The 22,827-nt window shown below is 39.6% G+C and overlaps 1 protein-coding gene across 1 annotated transcript in view; it reads right to left on the bottom strand.

Moving 5' to 3' along the window:
* AKAP6 (A-kinase anchoring protein 6) overlaps positions 1–22,290 on the bottom strand; it is a 368,170-nt gene extending 345,880 nt beyond the window's left edge. Inside the window, exons 1-2 of the mRNA XM_080809066.1 lie at positions 22,125–22,290; positions 17,334–17,691 (exon numbers count right to left, since the gene is read on the bottom strand). Of these exons, the coding sequence (XP_080665192.1) occupies positions 17,334–17,657 (324 nt within the window). The 5' untranslated portion in view covers positions 17,658–17,691; positions 22,125–22,290. The remainder of the gene's footprint in view (positions 1–17,333; positions 17,692–22,124) is intronic.
* Between the last annotated feature and the right edge of the window lie 537 nt (positions 22,291–22,827).

The raw sequence follows: 22,827 nt of genomic DNA, 5'->3' as shown, positions 1-22,827 counted from the left end.
ATATACCAACCAGTATAAAATCAAGTCTTTGATATATCAGGCAAACTAGCTAAAGGCTCAAGAAGACTGAAGAAGGGATGCTTGTTTGTTACTTCTCAGGTATTTCCAGACTCCAATCTATTTGCAAATCTAAAGCAACGTTTTTTCCCCCAGAGTCAACTATTTTTTTCCACTAGTGGATTATGAGATATAAAAAATCACTTTCCTCATTTGTGTTTTTCTTAAATCATGCTATTATAAACAAGATATGTAAACATATTCATATAGAAGGCTTTTTTTCCTGTATTTGGAATTTAAAGATGCCTTCTTAAAGACCAAATTGGGCCAAACTGTAGCTTTTTTTTTTTTTAAGATTTATTTATTCCAGAGAGAGAGAGAGAAAACACACACAAGTGTAGGAGAGCAGAGGGGAGGGGCAGAGGGAGAGAAAGAGAGAGAGAGAGAGCCTCACAAGCGGACTCCCCGCTGAGTATGGAGCCCAACTCAGGGCTCGATCTCACCACCCTGAGATCATGACCTGAGCCGAAATCAAGAGCTGGGCGATTAACTAACTGAGTCACCGAGGCACCCCAAATTGTAGCAATATTAATAGTAAAACTGTAATTAACTTAGGTCCTCAATTAACTCAATCCTACCCATAATTTCACCTTTTAGGAGAAGTAAAACAAAACCCAAAAAAGGACATGGAAGGAAAAAGAAAACTTCAACATAAATCTCTTACTACATCTAAATCTACATTATTTTAGTAAAAATGATGTTCCAAGTGATAACCTCAAAAGCTGCAATATCTTTAATCCTGAAAAGGATTTAGATAATATTCAGTATTATGCAGTTGAAATTTGGGGAGGAAGCATGCTAATATACCACAGAACATTTTTTAGATAATATAAAATCAAATTTGTTTTTTATTTCATTCTGTTAAGTAAAAATGTCAAGTGAAATATGTCTTGCCCCTTGTAAGTCTTGTTTATTAAGGCTGTATTTTATTGTGTTTTAATGGCCAAGAGCAAATTATAGAAAAGTGTATTATAATTGGAAGTATATACAGTTCCCACAACTCTAACACACACAAGCATATACACATTTGCCAACTCACCCTGTCAGAGTCACAAATGCAACAAACAATGTTTGGACTGGGAAATAATCATAACTGGGACTACTGACACTTACGTAGCACCTGGGAGACCTCCAAGTTCTTCCAAAGAATGATCTTACTTGATTTTTACAATAGCCTTCAGAGATAAATATTTACAGGTAAGGAAATTAAGGCTCATTGAAATCACTGAATTGCCTGGAGTCTACCTTTTAGAGGGTCACAGAGATAGGATCAGAACCAGGCCTGCCATCTCCATATTCTGGGGGCTTTCCACTCTGCCTCACTCCCAATACTGGGCCAGCAGTAAAAGGGAAGTCATGAGGGCAGAGGTGACAAGTGATTGTCACTGATTTGAGAGAGTCCCATCCCAGCATCAGTAAGCTGGTTGATACTAACGAGGCAATATGTGTTCATTGTTTCCAGTGTACTTCCGAAATCTTTGAGGCAGCTTGAACTAAATGGGCCACCATCAAAAAAAAAAGGACCAGCATATCCCAATTTGCCCTCTAAATTCTAGAAGACAGCCTCAACCCAGTTTTCAGAATACCTGCAACTGTCTTGGCAGTTATTACCACCCCCGTGCTTGGAATCCAGCTGCTTCTGCTTGGATGAGATTAGAAATCCTGAAGCCATATGACTCAAGGTAAAGACTGTCCGTTCAACAGCAAGGTCTCTGTCTGAAGCCCTTCCCTTCCATCTAGTCTTTAAGAGGCCAGAACCCTCTCCTCCACCAAAAAACAGTTTCTGAGAAAGCCTCTGGTATGTATTCTTGATGCAAATGTAAGCCAATACAATTCTTTTCCCAATGACACATATTTAATGCTTTGTCTGTAATTATGGAAAGAAAGCCTTCGTGGTGGGCAAGAGAAAATTCAGGCATTACAAAGCAGGCTGGGAAGTAAATTTTTCCAGGTGAGATCTCTCCTGCAATTCCACCATCGTTCTGGGACTGGGAGGCTCCCCCAAAGCCCCTGACGTTCATACATATGAAAAAAACTAATGCAAACCAGAATCTAGGTGGCTATTTTCTACTAAATACAAGACTGTGGAATCATTTATGTGTTTTCCGTATCTTTCCTTCTCCCTCTGAATGTTCCCATTCTGCAATCAAGAATAAGTGACCTGAAAGAGCAGTATGATACATACTACAGGAGTTAACTTGGAGTGCCCATGAGTGGGTTTCAAAGGGTCTCTTGAAATAGTACGCAGAATATGATGGTCATGTGTGTGCAATGTCTTGAGAAGAAAGTTTACAGTTTTTATCATATTTTCAAAGAAATTGCTAATCTAAGAACGGTTAACAGACTTCAGGATTATTCCCAGCTTTACCACTTTCAGTCTGTGACACCTTAGACAAGTCAATTAACTTCTCTGTGCCTCAGGTTCTTCATCAGAGGTCTAGGCGCTATTGTAAAGATGAACTGAGATAATGTATGCAAACCACTCTGCGGAAAGCACAGCATAAATGCCAGGTAGCTGGCTAGTGTTATTACTAGCAGAGTAAAGGACCTGAGGAACTTCAAGAGCAAACAAGAGTCCCCGTCCAGATGCTGAAAGAGGAGAACATGGGAGCAGAGCCACAAACTCGCAGAATTTACAGCTTGCTTAGGGTGTGCAAAATGTTAGGACTGGAAGGAACCCTGTAGTTCATTCCTTTTACAAACGAGGACGCTGAGACCCAGAAAAGGCAAGAACTACCACACCATAAGGTTAGTGACAGAACGTGAACACCGGATTTGGGGTCTACTCCAGGCAGCTGAAAACAAAGAGAAGCTGCCACTGAGGCACAGTTGTTACCCAACTACGAACAAAAGCCATTCAGCCTCACCTGATTTATAGGCATTTTTCCTCCCTTGCAAGAGGACCCTTGGTCCTAGGCATCATAAATCAAGACGTTCATGCATTTCATTTCTAGTTCCTCCCCCTTTGTTCCCCTTACAACAGGAAAAGCAGGGTATGAATAGGTATCTGACTGATTTACGTCAGTGTACCTGTTTGAACCTTTGAAACCAAGACTCCCACTCCAGGAGTTATTAAAGTAAATGTCGTGACTGAGCACATTCCCATACCAGCTCTCACGTGGACAAAGAACGGATGTGAATGAATATTAAGCTGTATATTAAGCTTGGACAAGTAGTCCAAGATAGAGAGATCCATAATTCCACTTCCTCTCAAACATGAATATGTGTTATACAGGAGATATGCTAGAACTGCATTGATAAAAGACTTGCATAGGACCCAGGGATTTAATTTAGCCCAAACTTTGGGCTATATTAACTAGACTGTCTTGTCTTTGAAGAACTTAATTAAGGTTCCTCATCACTTAATTCTTATTATGAAAAACGTCAAATTCTCCGTTGGGTTAATTCCAACAAACTTCTACTTGTTTAGAACAAGGCTTAACCCCAAACTTTCTGTGAATAATTATACTAATTTTAAAATGCTTATGAATACATTTTATTACTTCACTGAAATAGCCTTGGGAGGTTATGGTCTCCCTGGCATGTTAATGTCACTTAGGGCAGAAAGGAAAGTTAAAAAGAATAATGTGAGGATTCCATCAACTGGCTGAACAAAAATGTCTACAATTTTACACAAAGGAAATGGGAGGATTTCCCCTTAAAAAACTTTAGGTTTGTTCGAAGAAATTAGAAAACAACATATAAAAAAGCAAATAAAAGTGCAGGATAGCAAACACTGGCGCTAAATTATGGATCAAGAGAATAGATGCTGAGCAGCACGGGCTGAGAGCCCCCAGAAAGGCTTTACAGTGGAAAGAAGAATTGTGTGCTAGGCCTTGGATCACTGATTTTCAATCTGAAATGGATGAGAATGGCTGTGAGTCTAGAATTTGTGCTGCAATGTCCAGCTGGGGTCATGATCTAAGGGAAACACAATCACCTGATTTTTTTTTTACCATCTTTGACCAATAAATCTACAAAAGTATCAATAACCAACCAAGTGAAATAAAATAACTTAAATTTAATGAGAAACAAAATATACTACATTCAGAGGTGCCTGGGTGGCTCAGTGGGTTAAGCCTCTGCCTTCGGCTCAGGTCACGATCTTGGGGTCCTGGGATCGAGCCCCGCATCGGGCTCTCTGCTCAGCAGGGAGCCTGCTTCCCCCTCTCTGCCTGCCTCTCTGCCTGCTTGTGATCTCTCTCTCTCTGTCAAATAAATAAATAAAATCTTTAAAAAATTTTTAAAAATATACTACATTCACTTTTTAAAATAAAAGTGGAGACCATAACATTATATTAAATAAATGCACAATCTTTATAAAGCCTTGTGCTTTAAACATTAGTAAATTTGTTCTGGAAACCTGCAACACATTTATGGGACTACATTTTAAAATATGTACTGAATTTTATAATAACCATATTAAACAGTTATGAAATATTTATTCTTATTTATGGACCAGTGGCAAACAAAAATTATAATTGCTTATAGATCTGTAGGAAAAACTAAGCCCAATTATTTTAAGACCTAAAACAAACAATAATAACAAAACAGATGTCCACCAGTTCTGAGAAGAAAATTCACAGGTTTTTCTAATATAATACATTTTATGTATCTACAACTTAACTTACAAAAGTTTAAAAAGAAATATTACTTTAAAAAATATAGATACCTCAGGTTTACAACTAATTAAGAAGAGATCAATATAAATCACCAGAAGCTGAAAAGAGAAAAATGAAAGGAAACAAGATAATCATATGCACATAAAATAATGTCAGTTACTGTATTTATCATGCAGAGTTTAGATTCATTTTGGTTTATGTAGCTCATTACTCATTGTAGAACACCAGAATCCAACAGATAGGTATATATACCCCAGGGAGAATTACTCAAGTTAACACATTTAAAGAAGAACCCAGAAAATCATCAAGTCTACACAGCTGTTTAATAGTTTTTGCTGTAACAGTGACAAAATAATCCACTTACATAAATCCTATATTTATCTACAAAATACAGCACAAAAAAACCCAAAGAAGCTAAAATATCTCAACTTTGAATGTCTCTTTGCAGTAACTACTCTTTAATGATATCAAGTTTTTATTAGCAACATGATTTACCTCTAAATGTTCATTGATGCACAACTTTTGGGATCGCTAATAGTGTTTTGAGGTGAGGCTCTTCCCCATAAGTCATATCCCTAAAGTACAAAGTGTCGGGGATGTTCTGTCAAAGGTCAAACAAAATGAAAATATGCATGCCCTCAGATTTCCATCATAGATGTGGGAACTTACTCTCCCTCAGTAAGACCTCCTAATTATTCACAGGTCTAAGTAAATTGGTTTCCACTAGATCAACAAAATAATCAAAGGGAATGTTTTTCATGCTAACAGAAGCTGTATATTAAGCTGAACAAGTAGAGAAAACAGGATTCTTCATGACAGCTAAAGTGGTAATGACTCAAACTGAAGACTGGGTCCACCACCATGCTACAGTGGGCACCATATGAAAATACGGGGACAATCTACGGAAGGACTGACCAGACCGGCCTTCCAAATGGTTTCACCATGGGTGAGCTTTTAGCTGAGATTCAAAGGATGTGTAACTATTTTCCCAGACACAGAATTTTGGGGTAAAGAGTGAGGTGACTTCCCAAGACGAGGGAAACCATGTTCCATTCATGGATTTCTGAAAGGGCCTGGCTTTTTAGAGGTGCAGGAAAGGAAACATCAGAAGACACAATAGGCCAACTATGTCCAGACTCGGAAGGAACTATAAGGCCTGCCCAGGCATTTGGACTTTCTCTGGGAGGGCAGCTGAAAGCTAAGGGAGGTAAACACTGCATGTAATATATTTTTCCAAACAACATTTCACTCCTAGTTAAGTTATCTCCAGGACGGGGGCACAGAGCATCCATAAAGGAGGTACAGTCTTCTTTGTGGTACTATTTGAAGAAATCTCTTCCCACCGTGTCACTACCACCTGACTCCCACAATACAGAGACTGATGCCTTTGGCCAGTGTGATAACATTCCTTTGCAGAAGCAAAAGTGTGAGCTGTAGCTACTGTTAATACTGTGGTTTATTACTTTATAAGCTCTTTTAATAGAAACTAGGTTTCTGGAAGAGGGGAAACTGCAAGAAAGCAATGAAGACTTTCTTCATAATTTGCCTAAGGTAAGTTCCCTCCTTGTGAACCAATTCTCCAGTAATTGTTATATCCATTCTCACCTCCTCAGAAGAGCAGATCACTTTCCACTTTCATTTCATACATTCCTTTTCCATTTAATGATATATCTCACAAATTTGCCTCATTCAAATAATGAAGAAAATTGGTACATTAAGTTATCACAGAACAATGGAAAAAGCTACACCAAAAAGCCCACTAATAACAGCTACAAGGCTCAAACGAACACAGGAGAGATTTCTATTCTGTTCCTTTTTATTCTATTCACATTTATAGAAAGAAATAGAGCCCTCAGCCCTAACACAAAGTGACAATAGGCACAACAGTTCAATTTGAGTCTGATGAGGGCAAATTCAGCCACAGAATCCCAGTTGCCTCTGACTCCCCCGTGGCCTCTCTGGGCTTGCATCAGCTACCTGGTCTGATGGACTTTTTCTTGTTATCATCCTCCACCACCCAAGTCAGCCACCGTTTGTCATTAACCAAACGGCCTCATAGCTGTCTCACATCTCTCCGCTTCCCAGATCACGAGGCACATACCGCAAACTCATCCTAAGACACAGGTTTTTACCATGTTATTTCTTTGTTTGTAGATGTCTTTGTGACTACTGAATCAAGCCCAGACTCCTCTGAGGCATTCAAAGTATTTATGGTCCTTCAAAATGTGTCTCCACTAACTCCAGTAATATATATCATTCATCATTCCTTGGCTCCAGGGAAAGAAGCCCTCTGTCTTTCACATTCAAAGCAAACTTTGCTCAAGCTATCTCCCATGCCTATACAAGGCAACCACAGAAAGTTGTGCAGGTGGTGCACTGCACAACTTCAAAAGGTGACATTTATATATAGTCCACACAATTATTGGCGGGCAGCCTTGTGCCTGGACTTTTCTGTAAAATAATTTCTAATTCAAAAACTTGTATGAATTATGTGAGAGAGAAACATTTACTTTATCTGGATTCAGTTTTCTTTCATTTACAAAAAATTTAAGAGAATAACATTGATACATTTAAAACATATCGGCTGATATCTGGTATGGATGTATTGCCTTCCCTCTCACTACTTTTACTAACTTTATGAGGTCACTTGAGAAACTGAAAAAGTTCAAAAAAGTCATATAGGAATCTTTGCTTCTAAATCAGTTACTTTAAATCTCTGGCTGTCTTTTTGGGAGGAATGGGAGAATGCATTGACCAAGCAAAATGTATCCAAAAGCCCTTTGCTCAAAATCAGCTTCCAGGGTTTCTCAGCTCTAGCGTACATTGGAATCACTTGAGGAGTTTTTAAAATGACTGATGGCTAGGTCCAAACCCAGATTCTACTGTAGTTGTCTAGAATGTGGCCTGGGAAGTGGGGTTTTTCTTTAAGCTTCTAAGGAGATTCTACTGTGCAGCCAGGGATAAGCACCACTGTCTCTATACATGTCATACTTAGAAATCAATTGACTTATTAACATTTCTTTTTCTTTTTAAGATTTCATTTATTTATTTGACAGAGATAGAGAGAGAGCTAGCACAAGCCCGGGGAGCGGGAGAGGGAGAAGCAGGCCCCTGGCCTAGCAGGGAGCCCGATGAGGGACTTGATCCCAGGACCCCAGGATCATGATCCTAGCCAAAGGCAGATGCTTAACTGACTGAGCCACCCAGCCACCCCCAACATTTCTTATTAAAGATGTCCTTCTCTTGTTCCACCCGCTTCCATGTTAGGATACTAGCAATTCACACCTTGGTGGCATTTCACTTTTGAGAGATTACATGTTTCCCTCTTTGAGATATAAAATATTGAAGGGGCAAGGTAGCAGCAGATAATGAGGAGAACAAAAAACAAACAAACAAACAAACAAAAAAACAAGTTTTCTCCTTAGTTTAGAATAGCCATGAACACTCCTATTCAAAGGGACCCCAGGATTTCATTTACATCCCACTTCAAAACCCTCACATTCCTACTGGTGATCATACATGTAAGTTGGATCTTCTTCTTAATTTAAAAAAAAAAAAAAGAAAAACAATGAGCCCGCACCTTCAAATCTACTCATCTCAAATATCTAACACAAGAAAACCAGAATTTATTCTCTTGTGCTTTACAGTCACCAAAATTTCTCATACCTCTAGAAGGATGTGAGGCCTTCTGTTCCCATATAAGTACAAAAAACAATGATTTGGGGAAAATTAGCACCAGGTTACATTTACTTGCATGACATGTTCCAAAATTAAAATATATCAAAGATGTTGAAAAAGCTGATAGTGGTCTAAAATAGTAACTATCACACTGTCCTGATCTTGACTTGGAGAAAAATACAAATTTTACCCCATGACCCAACTTATATATGTAATATATGTACATAACTAACCAAGTTGCACAAAACAGTATTTGTCCTTACTTCAAGTAATTCTATTTCATTGTTTTAGCTCTTTAATTCCTTAAATTGATTTCACAGCACACTAATGAATTGAGAAAACAGGGCTGTTCTTGGGAAAAAAGTGGTCTAAAGGGCAAAAAGAAAAAAATACCTACTCTTTCCCCCAAACAAAGATATTTGGTCTTCAATCTTAAAACGGTGCTTACTGAACTTTAAGATGTGTTAGGAATCAGAAACTGCCCAAAGATGGTAAAATTAAATGTTTTAGACTTTAGCCCATGGTCATATTAAGACCAGAATCCTCCAAGCTCCAAACTAGTTCATTCAGAGTTCCCTTTATCGAGATTTTCCGAGAATCCTAGGGCATATTTTAGATGTGTCCGAGAATCGATCCTGACCATTGCACACTGTTCTGGCCAGCAGACCCTGTACTCCACAGCTGCCACTTTGGCAAACCTCTGCCACCTCAAGCAGAGCTCAGCTAGTTACGCTCCAGTAGTGGAAGAAAGAGAATATTCTTTCCTTTCCACCTGCTATATCAGGGGAGGAAGAACTCGAGGCAAAGGGTCAACTGAGACCGGTCCTCCAAGTTACACCCACAATCTCTTCCCCTCACTGGGTCCCCATGCTGCCTGGCTGGCTGCTCAGGATGGGTTCCAGGGCCAGAAACACACTTAACCACAAACTACCAATCCTCCCACGCATACTCCCCCTACATTGGGACAGACTCCTTGCCTCATGATGAGAGTGTATTGTCTTCCAAGAGCTCCATCATCCCAGGACTCCCATCACTTTCAGTCCATCAGGCCCAACTGATATGCCCATCTCAGCTATAAAGAGGACTCACACCTTGTTTCCAACAAGACCTCCAGAACCCATGTGAGTCCCTGGGTACCCGGATCCACTCCAGAGGTCAGGCACATCTCAGTCTGGAGACAGCCCAATTGGAACATCTTGTAAACAGAGTCTCTGTTTAATGCTCTAACTTTGAGAACCAGGCCCAAATGAAAGAAATAGACACAAACTTCTTCTGGAGGTGGCTGAGAGTACAATTTATCTAAAGTGGGTTATTTGGGGAGCCAATTCCAGCTAAGTCATGTCAAAACTTCTATTTGTCAAGTGGCTGTATAATTTAGCCTATGCTAGCTAGTCTAAGCCTTGCCTCTTTCCTGTCATGTTTCCAGGAATACAAATAATATTCTAAGAAGACTGTTAATCAGGAAGCAGAGGTGCCAAATTTGCCTATTTAGTATCCAAATACATTCATCTGGATGAGAAGTCTCAGTTAAAGTCAAAATCTTGTAAGGTTTCACTCTGGTTTTCATACACAGCACAGCCTCTGAATCCAAAAGAGGAGGAGGAGGAGAGGGGAAGTTTCTAAAAATGGTTCAGCTGGCTTCTCATAGTTCTTAGTAAAGAATATCTGGAAACTAAGAAATAAAATATGCGGATTATATTTTCAGCTTTAAAAAAATGGGAAAACTATATAGTATAATATATTGCATCATTTCCATATTTTAATGTCAAAGTTAAATGTTTTTAATCACTCTCTAGAACAATGACTTCCCCACTCCCAACACGAGAACTTTATAATAGTGCTTTGTAGTTCATCACGGGGGTTAGTAAACTTCCCCTAAGAACTTGGAAATAAGGTTGGTAAGTGTAGTTTCTGAGGGGTAAACTTTAAGATCAACATAATGACCATGGGATAAGCAAATCACCTTTAAAGAAAAAGAGTGTCTTAGAGTCTTAAAGACCTAAGTGTATGCTTATTGACCAAAATCATTACTGAAGAAGGAGTCAGACAGAAAAAAGGGTAGGGGGAGGAGGACCAGGCACAGTCACTTATAGAAAGAAGCCACCTAGACACCCCCATGCAGATTCTCCTAGGCAAGATCTCCAGATTTCTGAGCTGCTCAAATTCTCCCTGATGAGAAAGCCCCAAATGTACTTGGGCCTTGATTCATCCAATTCATCCAATGCCTCTGTCCTAATGCAATCCCCAACAAGCAGCCTTCCTTATGTGACTTCCAGTGTAAGACTAACTATGAGGAGAGAAGGCACTGACCATACAGACTTGGACTTAGCCACAAGTGCAAACTGAGCCCCTATTAAGCGCCTTGCTCTTATCCTAGGTAACAAGGAGAATTAGACATTTGAGGTCACTTGGGTTAACACAAACAAGTAAACAAGTAAATAAGATAATCATAGCTAGTGATAAGAACAATTACTAAATAAATAAATAAACAAATAAGCTGAATAATGGACTAGATAATTGTTGGAAAAGAGGATGGGTATTTCAAGAATAGGGATCGGGAATAGCTTCTTTGAGAAAGTGACATTTAATATAATTAATGTTAAAATGTCACTATTACCTAAAGGAATCTAGAGATCCAATGCAATCCTCATCAAAATATCAATAGTCTTTTCTACAGAATTAGAACAAATAATCCTAAAATTTGTATGGAACTACAAATGATCCCAAATAGCCAAAGCAATCTTGAGAAAGAAGAACATGGCTGGTGGTATCACAATGCTAGACTTCAGGACATACCACAAAGCTATAGTAATCAAAATGGTATGGTTCTGGCACAAAAACATACACATTGATCAATGGAACATAATAGAGGGCCCAGAAATAAACCCACGCTTATATGGTCAAATAATCTATGACAAAGGAAACAAGATTATACATGGGAAAAAGACAGCCTTTTCAATAAATGGTGTTGGGAAAACTGGACAGATACATGTAAAAGGATAAAACTGGACCACTTTCTTACATCTTACAAAAAATAAACTCAAAATGGATTAATGACCTAAATATGAGATCTGAAATGATGAAACTTCTAAAAGAAAACAGCCAATAACTCTGCATATCAGCCTTAACAACATACTTATGGACATGTTTCCTCAGACAAGGGAAATAAAAGCAAAATTAAAGCATCTGAACTACCCCAAAATAAAAAGCTTTCGCACAGCAAAGGAAACCATCAACAAAACAAAAAGGAAACCTACTGAAGAGGAGAAGATATTTGCAAATGATCTATCAGATAAAGGGTTAGTATCCAAGATTCATAAAGAACACATACATCAAACAACATCAAACATAATGATAATAATAAACCAATTTAAAATGGGCAGAGGACCTGAATAGACATTTTTCCAAAGGAGACATGCAGATAGCCAACAGATACATGAAAAGATGCTCAACATCACTAATCATCAGGAAAATGCAAATCAAAACCACAATGAGATGTCACCTTACACCTGTCAGAATGGCTAAAATAAAAAACATAAGAAATAACAAGTGTTGGTAAGGATAAAAGTAATCTGTCATGCACTGATGGTGGGAACAAAACTGGTAAAACCACTGTAGAAAAAGGAATGAAGGTTCCTTAAAAAATTAAAAATAGAAATGCCATTTCTACTTCAAGCTCTATTACAAAGCTGTCATCATCAAGACAGTATGGTACTGGCACAAAAACAGACCCATAGATCAATGGAACAGAATAGAGAGCCCAGAAATAGACCCTCAACTCTATGGTCAACTAATCTTCGACAAAGCAGGAAAGAATGTCCAATGGAAAAAAGAGTCTCTTCAGCAAATGGTGTTGGGAAAATTGGACAGCCATATGCAGAAAAATGAAATTGGACCATTTCCTTACACCACACATGAAAATAGGCTAAAAATGGATGAAGGACCTCAGTGTGAGAAAGAAATCCATCAAAATCCTTGAGGAGAACACAGGCAGCAACCTCTTCAACCTCAGCCGCAGCAACGTCTTCCTAGGAATATCGCCAAAGGCAAGGGAAGCAAGGGCAAAAATGAACTACTGGGATTTCATCAAGATCAAAAGCTTTTGCACAGCAAAGGAAACAGTTAACTAAACCAAAAGACAACTGACAGAATGGGAGAAGATATTTGCAAACGACATATCAGATAAAGGGCTAGTATCCAAAATCTATAAAGAGCTTAGCAAATTCAACACCCAAAGAACAAATAATCCAATCAAGAAATGGGCAGAAGACATGAACAGACATTTCTGCAAAGAAGACATCCAGAGGGCCAACAGACACATGAAAAAGTGCTCCACATCACTCGGCATCAGGGAAATACAAATCAAAACCACAATGAGATACCACCTCACACCAGTCAGAATGGATAAAATTAACAAGTCAGGAAATGACAGATGCTGGCAAGGATGCAGAGAAAGGGGAATCCTCCTATGCTGTTGGTGGGAATGCAAGATGGTGCAACCACTCTGGAAAACAGCATGGAGGTTCCTCAAAAAAAAAAAAAAAATAGAGCTACCTTATGACCCAGCAATTGCACTACTGGGTATTTAGCCTAAAGATACAAACATAGTGACCCAAAGGGGCACGTGCACCCGAATGTTTATAGCAGCAATGTCCACAATAGCCAAACTATGGAAAGAACCTAAATGTCCATCAACAGATGAATGGATAATGAAGATGTGGTATATAGGTACAATGGAATACTATGCAGCCATCAAAAGAAATGAAATCTTGCCATTTGCAACGACGTGGATGGAACTAGAGGGTATTATGCTTAGCGAAATAAGTCAATCGGAGAAGGACAACTATCATATGATTTCCCTGATATGAGGAAGTAGAGATGCAAGGTGGGGGGGTTTGGGGAGTAGGAAAAGAATAAATCAAACAAGATGGGATCGGGAGGAAGACAAACCATAAGAGACTCTTAATGTCACAAAACAAACTGAGGGGGGGAGGGAGGGAGGAAGAAGGGGGTGGGGTTATGGACATTGGGGAGGGTATGTGCTATGGTGAGTGCTGTGAAGTGTGTAAACCTGGAGCTTCACAGACCTGTACCCCTGGGGCTAATAATACATTATATGTTTATAAAAAAATTTAAAAATTTTAAAAAATAAAATAAAGAAAGAAAGAAATGCCATTTCTATTCTTTGGGTATTTACCCAAAGAAAACAAAAACACTGATTCAAAAGATATATACATCCCTATGTTAGTGCAGCATTATATATAATAACCAAGATAGAGAAGCAATCCAAGCATCCATCCATAGATGAATGGATAAAGAAGATGTGGTATATATACACAATGGAATATTACTTAGCCATAAAAAAGAATGAAATCTTGCTATTTGGGACAACATGGATGGACCTAGAAGGCATTATGCTGAGCAAAATAAGTCAGACAAAGACAGACAAATGTATGATCTCACTCATACGGTGAATCTAAAAAACAAAACAAACAAGCAAACAAACAAAACCAGAGGCTGAGCCTATCCTGACCATTTTCCAAAAGCACGTTCAACTAATCTTTCAAGTTCTATGTCCATATGATGATAGAGAAGATGATGAGGACAAGACCTAGAGCAAGCAATGTGAAAGGCAGTGTGAGGCACAAAGACAAATTAGGTGAGGGTAGCTCCGCCCTGCCCCCCGCTTTTATGTGTGTGTGTGTGTGTGTGTGTGTGTGTTGTGTGTGTGTGTACTTGCCCTTTTCCAAACACAGCACAGGCCTCACCTCACTCCCAACCCCTGCCCAACTCTCTCCTAGGCCTGCACCTCCAGATGTTAGAACTTCGCTGCTCCTCTGCCTGATTGCTTGATGAGGATCCAGACTCTGCCTGGCAAAGACAGAAAAAGAAAGTTTCTAGGCAGAAGGAACAAGAAAAGCGCTGAGGCAAGAACTAGCCTAACAATCTTTTGAAACTTCCAATGTGCCTGGATTATGAACAAGAAGAAAACAACAGGAGATATAGCCAGAGAACCAAACAGGTGCAGAGCCACAGGAAGAGATCTGGGTTTTATTATGGCCAATAGGAAGCAAGGGAGTAACATGACCTGATTTAAATGTTTAAAAGACCCCATTGGCTCCTGTGTGGTGAATAAAGTGCAGGTGGTAGAGGAGGCTCTAAAATTAACCCAGCCAAGCAGTCACGTGGCCTGTCTAGGGTGAGAGCAGTAGTGCTGGGGAGAAGTGAATGCCTTTAGGTCATATTTTGGAGATGGATCTACAGGACTTCTGGATAGATGTACATGTGGGATGGAGAGTCATACGTGGGCCTGGCAAAATGCCCTGCCTTCCACTGAAATTAGAAAGATATGGGGGCAGGAGGGATTAAGAGCTTTTTCAATAGGCATCTCTGGTTTGAGTTGCTCACTTAAAGACACAATTAGAGATGTCAGTTAGGCAGTTGGGGTTCCTGGGAGAACATTGGGATAGATATATAAACTTAGAAATTATCTGTGCCTGTATGGTCCTTAAAGCCATGGCATTTCCATCCCTATGATGGTTATTTTTCATGGTAAATTAATAAACTGAGTTATGCACCAAACCAGTAGGAGCCAAGGTAGGACACCCCATAGCAGATGGCTGGCCTTGCCGGGGCTGGGCCTGTCCCTTTGTTTTGCCACACCTCTTGATTGAGAGCAGCTTCTACATAGTTGCTATGTTGTGTTTTCACATATAAAACATTATGCCTAAGTTCCCCCTTTATTCTGTGGGTTAACATGGAAATCTAAGAAATTAACATGTATTCAGAACTTTTTTAAATGCATCATTGTACTTGACTGAATAAAGAAATATTACACACACACAAAAAAGAAGATTAAACCAAGCAAATTAGGAGACCAAAACTAAATCCTTGTGTAGATTAAACCTCAGTTCACGGACCAGAGTTCATTGACTTTGGGCTCAATGTGGAAGAGATCAATTATTACAGAATACTTGAGAACATAATGGCAAATGCTGGTTCAGTCACTTGATGAAATAAGTTGCAAAAAAAAAAAAAAAGTAATGAGAGGATCCCTAAAATTAAATCACATAAAACAATTTTGATTCATCCCTTTAACAGTCATTGATTAACAATTATGTGATTACTACATTAAATTCCTGCCCTTTTGGGGCTCCTCTTTCAGCGGGGAGACAGACCACACTGTGGAACAGGGCAGGATGGAGGCAGGTGCGAGATGCCTTTTGGACTGAGGTGAGAGGATGACAGACAGTTCCAAGAAGAAAAAGACAAGCAAATCACCCTAGAGGTGATTTTTCAAACACTAACCATAACCCTGGTTGATTATATAAAAACTTTACATGCCTGTTTGAAATTTAAATTTAAATTTGCATATATAACTGATGTAATTAAATTAATAGACACAGTAATGTTTTTATAGGAGCCCTTAGCAGCATTTTCAGTGGAATCTTCTCAAGGTATTTCCACCACCACCCCCCCTCATTCTCCTTTAATCTTTTACCATCCTTTCTGTGTAAATCTAAGATTTGGGCGCACAATAGTCAACTTTCCTTACAACCCCAAACTCTGTATTTACTTACTTATTTACATGTAAGTGCAGCATTAGGGGGAACAGAGGAGAGGAGGGGTGAGGTGAAGCCCTAGACGTCCATTTCTCTCCAGCCTCGAAGAGTGGGAGAGCTGCTCTTTTGATTAAAAGAACCCTATTTCAATGACTGAGACAGATCATTTCCATTGCCACAGAGAGGAAACAGCCTAGCCTGCGTTGAAGCTGGTTCCTAGCCATCTCTCTGCTACCTTTTTTGTACTTTTCTCCTTCTCAAGATCCTGTGGGAAGACCACACAGGCCTGCTCAACCTGGGAGAAGTCCAGCCACCTTGCCATTCTGGCTTTCTTTGTTTTCTCTCTCTCTCTCCCAGTGCCCTTCTTCCCTCTCTTGGACACTCTCTCCAATGCAGCAGCTGGGCTCAGGACCTGTTGAACCAGCCTGAGAAGGCTGAGTCAGCATGCTCTATGCTCTAGGCTTTAGGGAACACGTTCTCTCACCTTAACTGCCCATCCTCTATTCTCACACTGATGGCAGACTATAAACCATTTAAGTGTTAAGATCAAGAATCTGTTCGGTCTTTGGTTTCAGATCATTGAGGATGAATGAGCTTAGGTAAAAGAATTCTCCTTAGGATCTCATCAACTCACTAGAAATTTCCATTAGGGTTTGGGGCCAATGCCCAGACTGGCTATAAATCTGCCTTGCTTTGCTGGTCATTAACCCGAGTGTGTGTTTGCCTTGGGGACCTGGAAGAGAGGAGTGGCTATGACAGAACAAGATTCACTGTACTTTGGGGTCCCTAGGCCAACATCTCTATTAATAGCACTCTTTACCAGCGCCTCCATTTCAGTATCAACAAAAGTCAGGCTTTTTGAGGGCTCTAGAAGCCACAGATATTTTTTTTTACATCTGAACTCTGAATGAGTTGTTATAAAAGCACCTTTGTTCTGCAGGATGCATTGTACCTGGATGAAAGGACTCATTCTAAAAGGAGAACACCGCCCTTCCCCATCATCCCAGAATCCACTCTTTGCCACAAAGGTGGCATCAACTGCAACAGAAGATAATAATCATAAACCACACTCACAATTGCAGCTCAGTATGATCTTTTACCTGCGAGTGCCTTTTTATTAAGCCTTTTTATAATACTTTTATTCCCACAGCTGATTTCTATAACACTGCACCAAAATGCCCTTCCCTTCCCCCGCACCTCTGCATGATCCCTTTAAGGCCAGTTTGATTCTAGATAATCAACCGATGAAGTAAAATCAGGAAAGAATGAATTCTGCCCCTGTGTATCAAACCGGCTATTCTGTTTTTATTCCTGGGTGTTTCCTCATTGCAAGTTACAGAGCGCAGGTTCTAGGTGCTACAATTTTTTTCAGACTTCTGTCTAGAATGGACCTAAGTCCAGAGGCCGTCCTTACCTTTAGTTGAACTAGATGCACATCCACATGCTTGCTGTCTGAGTCCTGCTGGACTGAATAGGTGAGGTCCCGGACCCTCTCTGAGGTCATCCGGAGCCAGGTCTCGATCTCAGGTAAGTGGAGGACAATCTTCCAGTCAGCCCCTGTATGCAGTGGGGGTGGCTTTTCATACTGCTGGTCAGAATCCATGTCCTTCATTGCCTCTCCTCCCTCACCCTGCTCCACAGTGGGCGTCAAGTTGATGGCCATGGGTGAGGCATCAGTAGCCATGGGATCCAGGTCCTGTGACCTCAGTGGGGAAAGTGTCACGCTCATGGTTAACATGGAGAATTCTAAACCTTACTTCTTTCCAAAACAGCTGAAAGGCAAGAGGAAAGAAGAAAGCAGGAAAGAGTCAGACAAGATTGCCAAATAAAGAAATGATACTTCGCAGAAGAAACAGGATTTCTAAATTAAGCCCGATTTCTAAATTAAGAAACCATAGCTCATGGCAAAAACAGAAGGAGGTGTTGTGAGTTTCTACATAGTAGCCCCAAGACCCAGAGTATAATAGGAACACAAAACCACAGAGTATTGCCTACCCCACCATCCATTCTCTCCTCATTCCTTACTAATAAAATCCTGATTTTCAGCATACATATTTCTGCTAAGAATTTAAAACTACATCTCCTATCTCCATGGCAGCTAGGTAGGGCCATGTGACTAAGTTCTGACCAAGGGGAGAGAAGTGGAGCTTTTGTACAGAAAGCTTGTAGAGCTGCATAAAGGGAGCTGACTTAAGGAGGGGCCTTCTTTCTGCCCTTCTGTGTTTCCCCCTTCTTCCAGACTGCAATGTGCGCTTGATGACTAGGGTTCCAGTTGCTATCATGGACCAGGAGACGCTTTGCGGTATGTTGGTGGAAGATGGTAGAGCAAGGTGGTGGGAACACGGATCCCATATGATAACAAGGAACTACTGTATCAGTCCTAGTCTGCTGCCTTGTATTTCTTTTATTGAGAGAAAAAAGGTATCTGGTTTTAGCCACTATTACTTGGGGATTTTCTACTACCAGTACCTAAACATCATTTTGGCTACTATAACCCATACACTCAATACATAGAATAAGCAGAGAGGGAACATGTTCTAATTAACAAAACACTGAGCCAAATTCAGGACAGGTTGCTCCTTTCTATGATGTTATATAAATAGATATTATGTAGTATTCCAAACCTAAACTTTGCCAAAAAGTATAAATCATGTGGGTTAGTATATAAAGTATATCTAATTAACTATTAACTTAAATTACTTACTTAATATTTGGGCATGTTGAAATTTGGTGGGGGGGGCACTTCTGGGATTTCAAGAGTAATAAATTGCTCTAAAACACATAACATTAAAATGTTAATTAAGGGGCACCTGGGTGGTTCAGCTGGTTAAGCAGCAGCCTTTGGCTCAGGGCTCAGGTCATAATCCCATAGTCCTGGGATCCAGGAGGTGGCCCCAGGCGGGCTCCCTGCTCAGTGGGGAGTCTGCTTCTCCCTATCCTTTTGCTTCTTCCCCCACTTGTGCTCTCTCTCTCTCTCTCTCTCAAATAAACAGAATCAAATAAAAAAATAAAATGTTAATTAAATATATTTAAAACAACATAAGTATAAGTAATAATAAAGTTGATAAGCTTAAGGGGAAACTAGTTTTCTAATGTAATGATCTAAGCTATATAATTTCTCTTTCTTCTAGAACCAGTTTAATATAAAAATAACAACTTTTAGGATCTTGTACATTACACATTTTACCGAGACATTATTTTTAGTTTTAGGAGCAAGTTCTTCTACTCAAGGTAATGGATTTTTCTTTTATTAGACTTTTTCTGGTTCTATACATTCTAGCTCCCTTCCCCAAAGATGAAAGGTGACCAAACAAAATATGAAATTAAATGTGGTTATCCCAAAGTAGTCTGTATTTCTTCATATTCTTAATATTCACTTAGTAACAACAGCAAAATTATTTTGCCTACAAAAATAGAGGTGGGGGGAAAGTTTGCATTTTTACCAGGAACATGTAACTTTCCATACAGAAATGGGCACAGAGAATAAAAAGACTTACTGAATTGACAAAAACCTTAAAAATAAGTTATTCCTACAACATATTATTTCAGAAGCCTTTCAGTGCTGGAGGGTACTGCCCCCTCCCAATTTCTTATATATTTAATTTTTAAAATAAATGATAAGCAGTTTTATGGATGAATTTTTGAAAGCAAGGTTATTTGAGAAACTAAAATACAATGTCATAAAGTAGGTTTATCACTTTGGTACCTGCCTCAGAGAATGGTTTTAGGCTTCAACTCAACAGCTTTCTCCACCTGATTGCAAGAGGCACAAATCCATACCCCACATTTTTAACCACCCTTGCATACAGTTTTTTAAAATAACACTAGACCTGGCTATTTTAAAAAACCAGTTAAGAGTTCTCAAAACTCCAGGAGTAATAAAACTCCAGGAAGAGTGAGCTACCATACTATTTATTCATATCCTAGCCTCAGACAGGCTCTGGTTCTGATTTCCCAAAGCACTTATAAATTTTTAATCAATCCACTGCTCTCCGGGGGATCTGTTCAGAATCACAATCCCAGAAAAGGAACCTGATACACGAAGGTTAATAAAGGCTTCCAGTGGAAGGTCACAGAACTGTTGATAAATGAAGATGACACTGGTGTCACAGTGGTTACCTCTTCCGAGAAACCAGACTCACCCAAATCAGAAAACCAAAAGCCAGGGTAAGGTACAGTGAACTGTTTCAGCCACACGCACACACTTGCTCAGACACCCAACCCCAGATCCCTCCCAAGCGCCCTACACAACTGAAAAATGATGCCTGGTCATTGTGTTTTCTCTGAAACTCCTAGATCAACACAGGGCCTTCTCTGGAATACACATCTTACTACAAACTAAAGAACATACTAAAAATGGCTCAAAGCAACTTATGTCCCAACAGTCAGCATTTCCGTATATACCATCAGGCTGTGCCCAACACAGGCACCGTGCAATTCCGTGCAGAGCAAGATGCTCCACATTTCTGAGTCTCAGTTTCCTCATAGGTAAAATGACAAAATTGGACCTGACCATAAGAATCTGGGATCACCTAGGGTTATTTATCCAGAGATTTCAAAGCCATCGAAAGCATCTGCCTATACTGAGAACTGTGTAGACACTAAGTGCTGGCCCTCCATATTATCAAAGCACATGAAGAGCATCGATAGATTTGTCCTACTTCATGGAACGAAATAAAGTAGTACAATGCAAATGCCTTTTGTAAATTATTATTTACACATTATGTGTTGCTAATTCCTCCCAGAGAAACACATACATGAGATCCTCTTCCCTTATAGCTTGAAATTAAAGACCAATGACAGAGGTGTGGTTATATATGTAGAGGACACACAGAGTAAGATAAAAACATTAAAAATGTAGCCGGTGTTCATCACACATGAGTAAAGGGTAAGGAAAACTTACAGTCAAGCTGCAAAGCAAAGTTTTCCTGCATCTATAAAATTTCAACATGGATGTGATGTTTCCATATTTAACTGACCAGACTGTAAACAATAGAATTTCTGTACCTCAGAGAAGTAAAGCAAATCAGTACCACACTCAAATTTTATTTCAATTTCTATTTTCCCTCTTGTACAACTTTGCTGCTGGGAAAGGAATACCATATGTGTCATAAGAGCACAGCAAGCCTGGAAGGTGGCATAAAATTGGTTAATTAAACATTTTCATGGAAAGTAATTACTATAAACATTTAATTTTCAATTCTAGCAGCACACATCTAATGTACTACCCATCGATAACTTATCTCTATTTCTGATTTTCACCAAATCACATCTGATGTCAAAGATAAATTTATAATTTAAAGGAAAACTGCTTCACATTTTAGAGATCTATAGTAACAATCTTTGTGTATATTTTCCTGCCCCATCAGGACTACTCAAGCTTGTTTTTCCATCAAATCAATTACTCTATTTGAATGAAAATAAATGCAGGAAATGCAGCAGGAAATGCAGCACAAGACTATTAATGTTCTTTTAGATACCGTTAGGTTTTGTATTCTTCCTTTATAAAGAAGGCATCTTGCAAAAAGTTTCCTTTGCAGTCACAGTGAAATTTTCTTTTAAAGCCAGCAGACAACTTCTGATGATGCAAATGAAAGCAATGACCCAGATGTGTACAGGTGCCCACCCACTTACTCAGGTTCCAAAAGTGCGTGACAGGGATGATAACCAGCTTTTTGGAACCCAGTGACCTCTCCCTTCCCCTCCCCCATCAAATGCTTAGCTGTGTCCACCTCTCCAGCATTAGAGATAATACCACCTTTATCCCAGCGGCTGTTAAAAATAACATAAATCAAATCCTTTCCTTCCCACAAATCCAAAGAAGGTTCAACATTTAAAGTACAAAACCTACAAGCAGTAAAGATTTTAAAGTTGTTTTTTTTTTTTTAATTTGTGGGAGGGCTTTTCCCACCATATTCCATCACCCTATAGAAACAGAAGAAATGTACCATGAATTGCTTACTAACAAGGATTGGTTCTGCTATCTTCCTGACAGTCCACAAGTTTTTAGTTGAAACCTGATGTTAGCAGAATGCATTTGACTAAGTCACGTTTAAATCAGACAGTGTTCTTCGACCAAGCTAGGAGACAGAAAAATGCAGCTACCCAGTCATCAAAGCTGCCCACCTCTTTCTCCCTTCTCTTGTCAATTTTTCCCTCTTAAATAAAAGAACAGAAAAGCTGGAAATCTGTCGCATGTACTCACTGTAAATGCTTTTGTCCCTAAAGGTCCTTCAGGATTAAGCGTCTGGCTCCTCCTTCTCCACCCCCCTCCGGTTCTCTTCTTGTGGCCCAAATAAGATAAAGCCTGGGTTCAGGGCTGCCCCTGGCCAGCAGGACACCAGTGAGTCTGTAGGGCACCCGCTACATCTGCCCTCCGGAGCCTAAATCTCTTACAAAGAGAAGGCTACTCCGCTGTCCCTATTTGGAAGCTAATGCATAAGCTCCAGGCCTGTGCAGTTATAGTTAGGTCTTTTGCAAACAAGCCGTGATAAGTGAGCAGAGAAAAGGGAGACAGTTGCCAAAACAAGGATCACTATGGAAAAGAGTGTCTGGGTGGACAGAGCACATCCAGTCTCTGTTCAGAAGAACCAAGACTGTGTATCTTAAAAACTGAGCAATCCTAAAGCAGAACAAATTAATAAATTTATAAATAAATGAATAGCACTACATTAACATAACCAGCTGACAAAGCCAATCTGAAGGAAATAGATTCAAGTTCCCTCTCCTTTCTTAGGGAGAAACTGTTCTTTCCAAGTAAGAACGTCATCATGTGTACAGTCTGAGAAGCAGTTTTACCATCCATGTAAAGCAACCCCAAATCTCTCAATCTTTCTGTGCTCTGCTTACTCCCCAAAAAACAAGTGAGAGACTAAGCATAATTCTAGCCAAATTAACAGATCTGCTTG

Source organism: Martes martes, assembly GCF_963455335.1.
Source record: "Martes martes genome assembly, chromosome: 7".
In the NCBI taxonomy this organism is placed as follows: domain Eukaryota; kingdom Metazoa; phylum Chordata; class Mammalia; order Carnivora; family Mustelidae; genus Martes; species Martes martes.
Note: the sequence above shows the minus strand (reverse complement) of the source record. Positions and strands in the feature narration are given on the sequence as shown.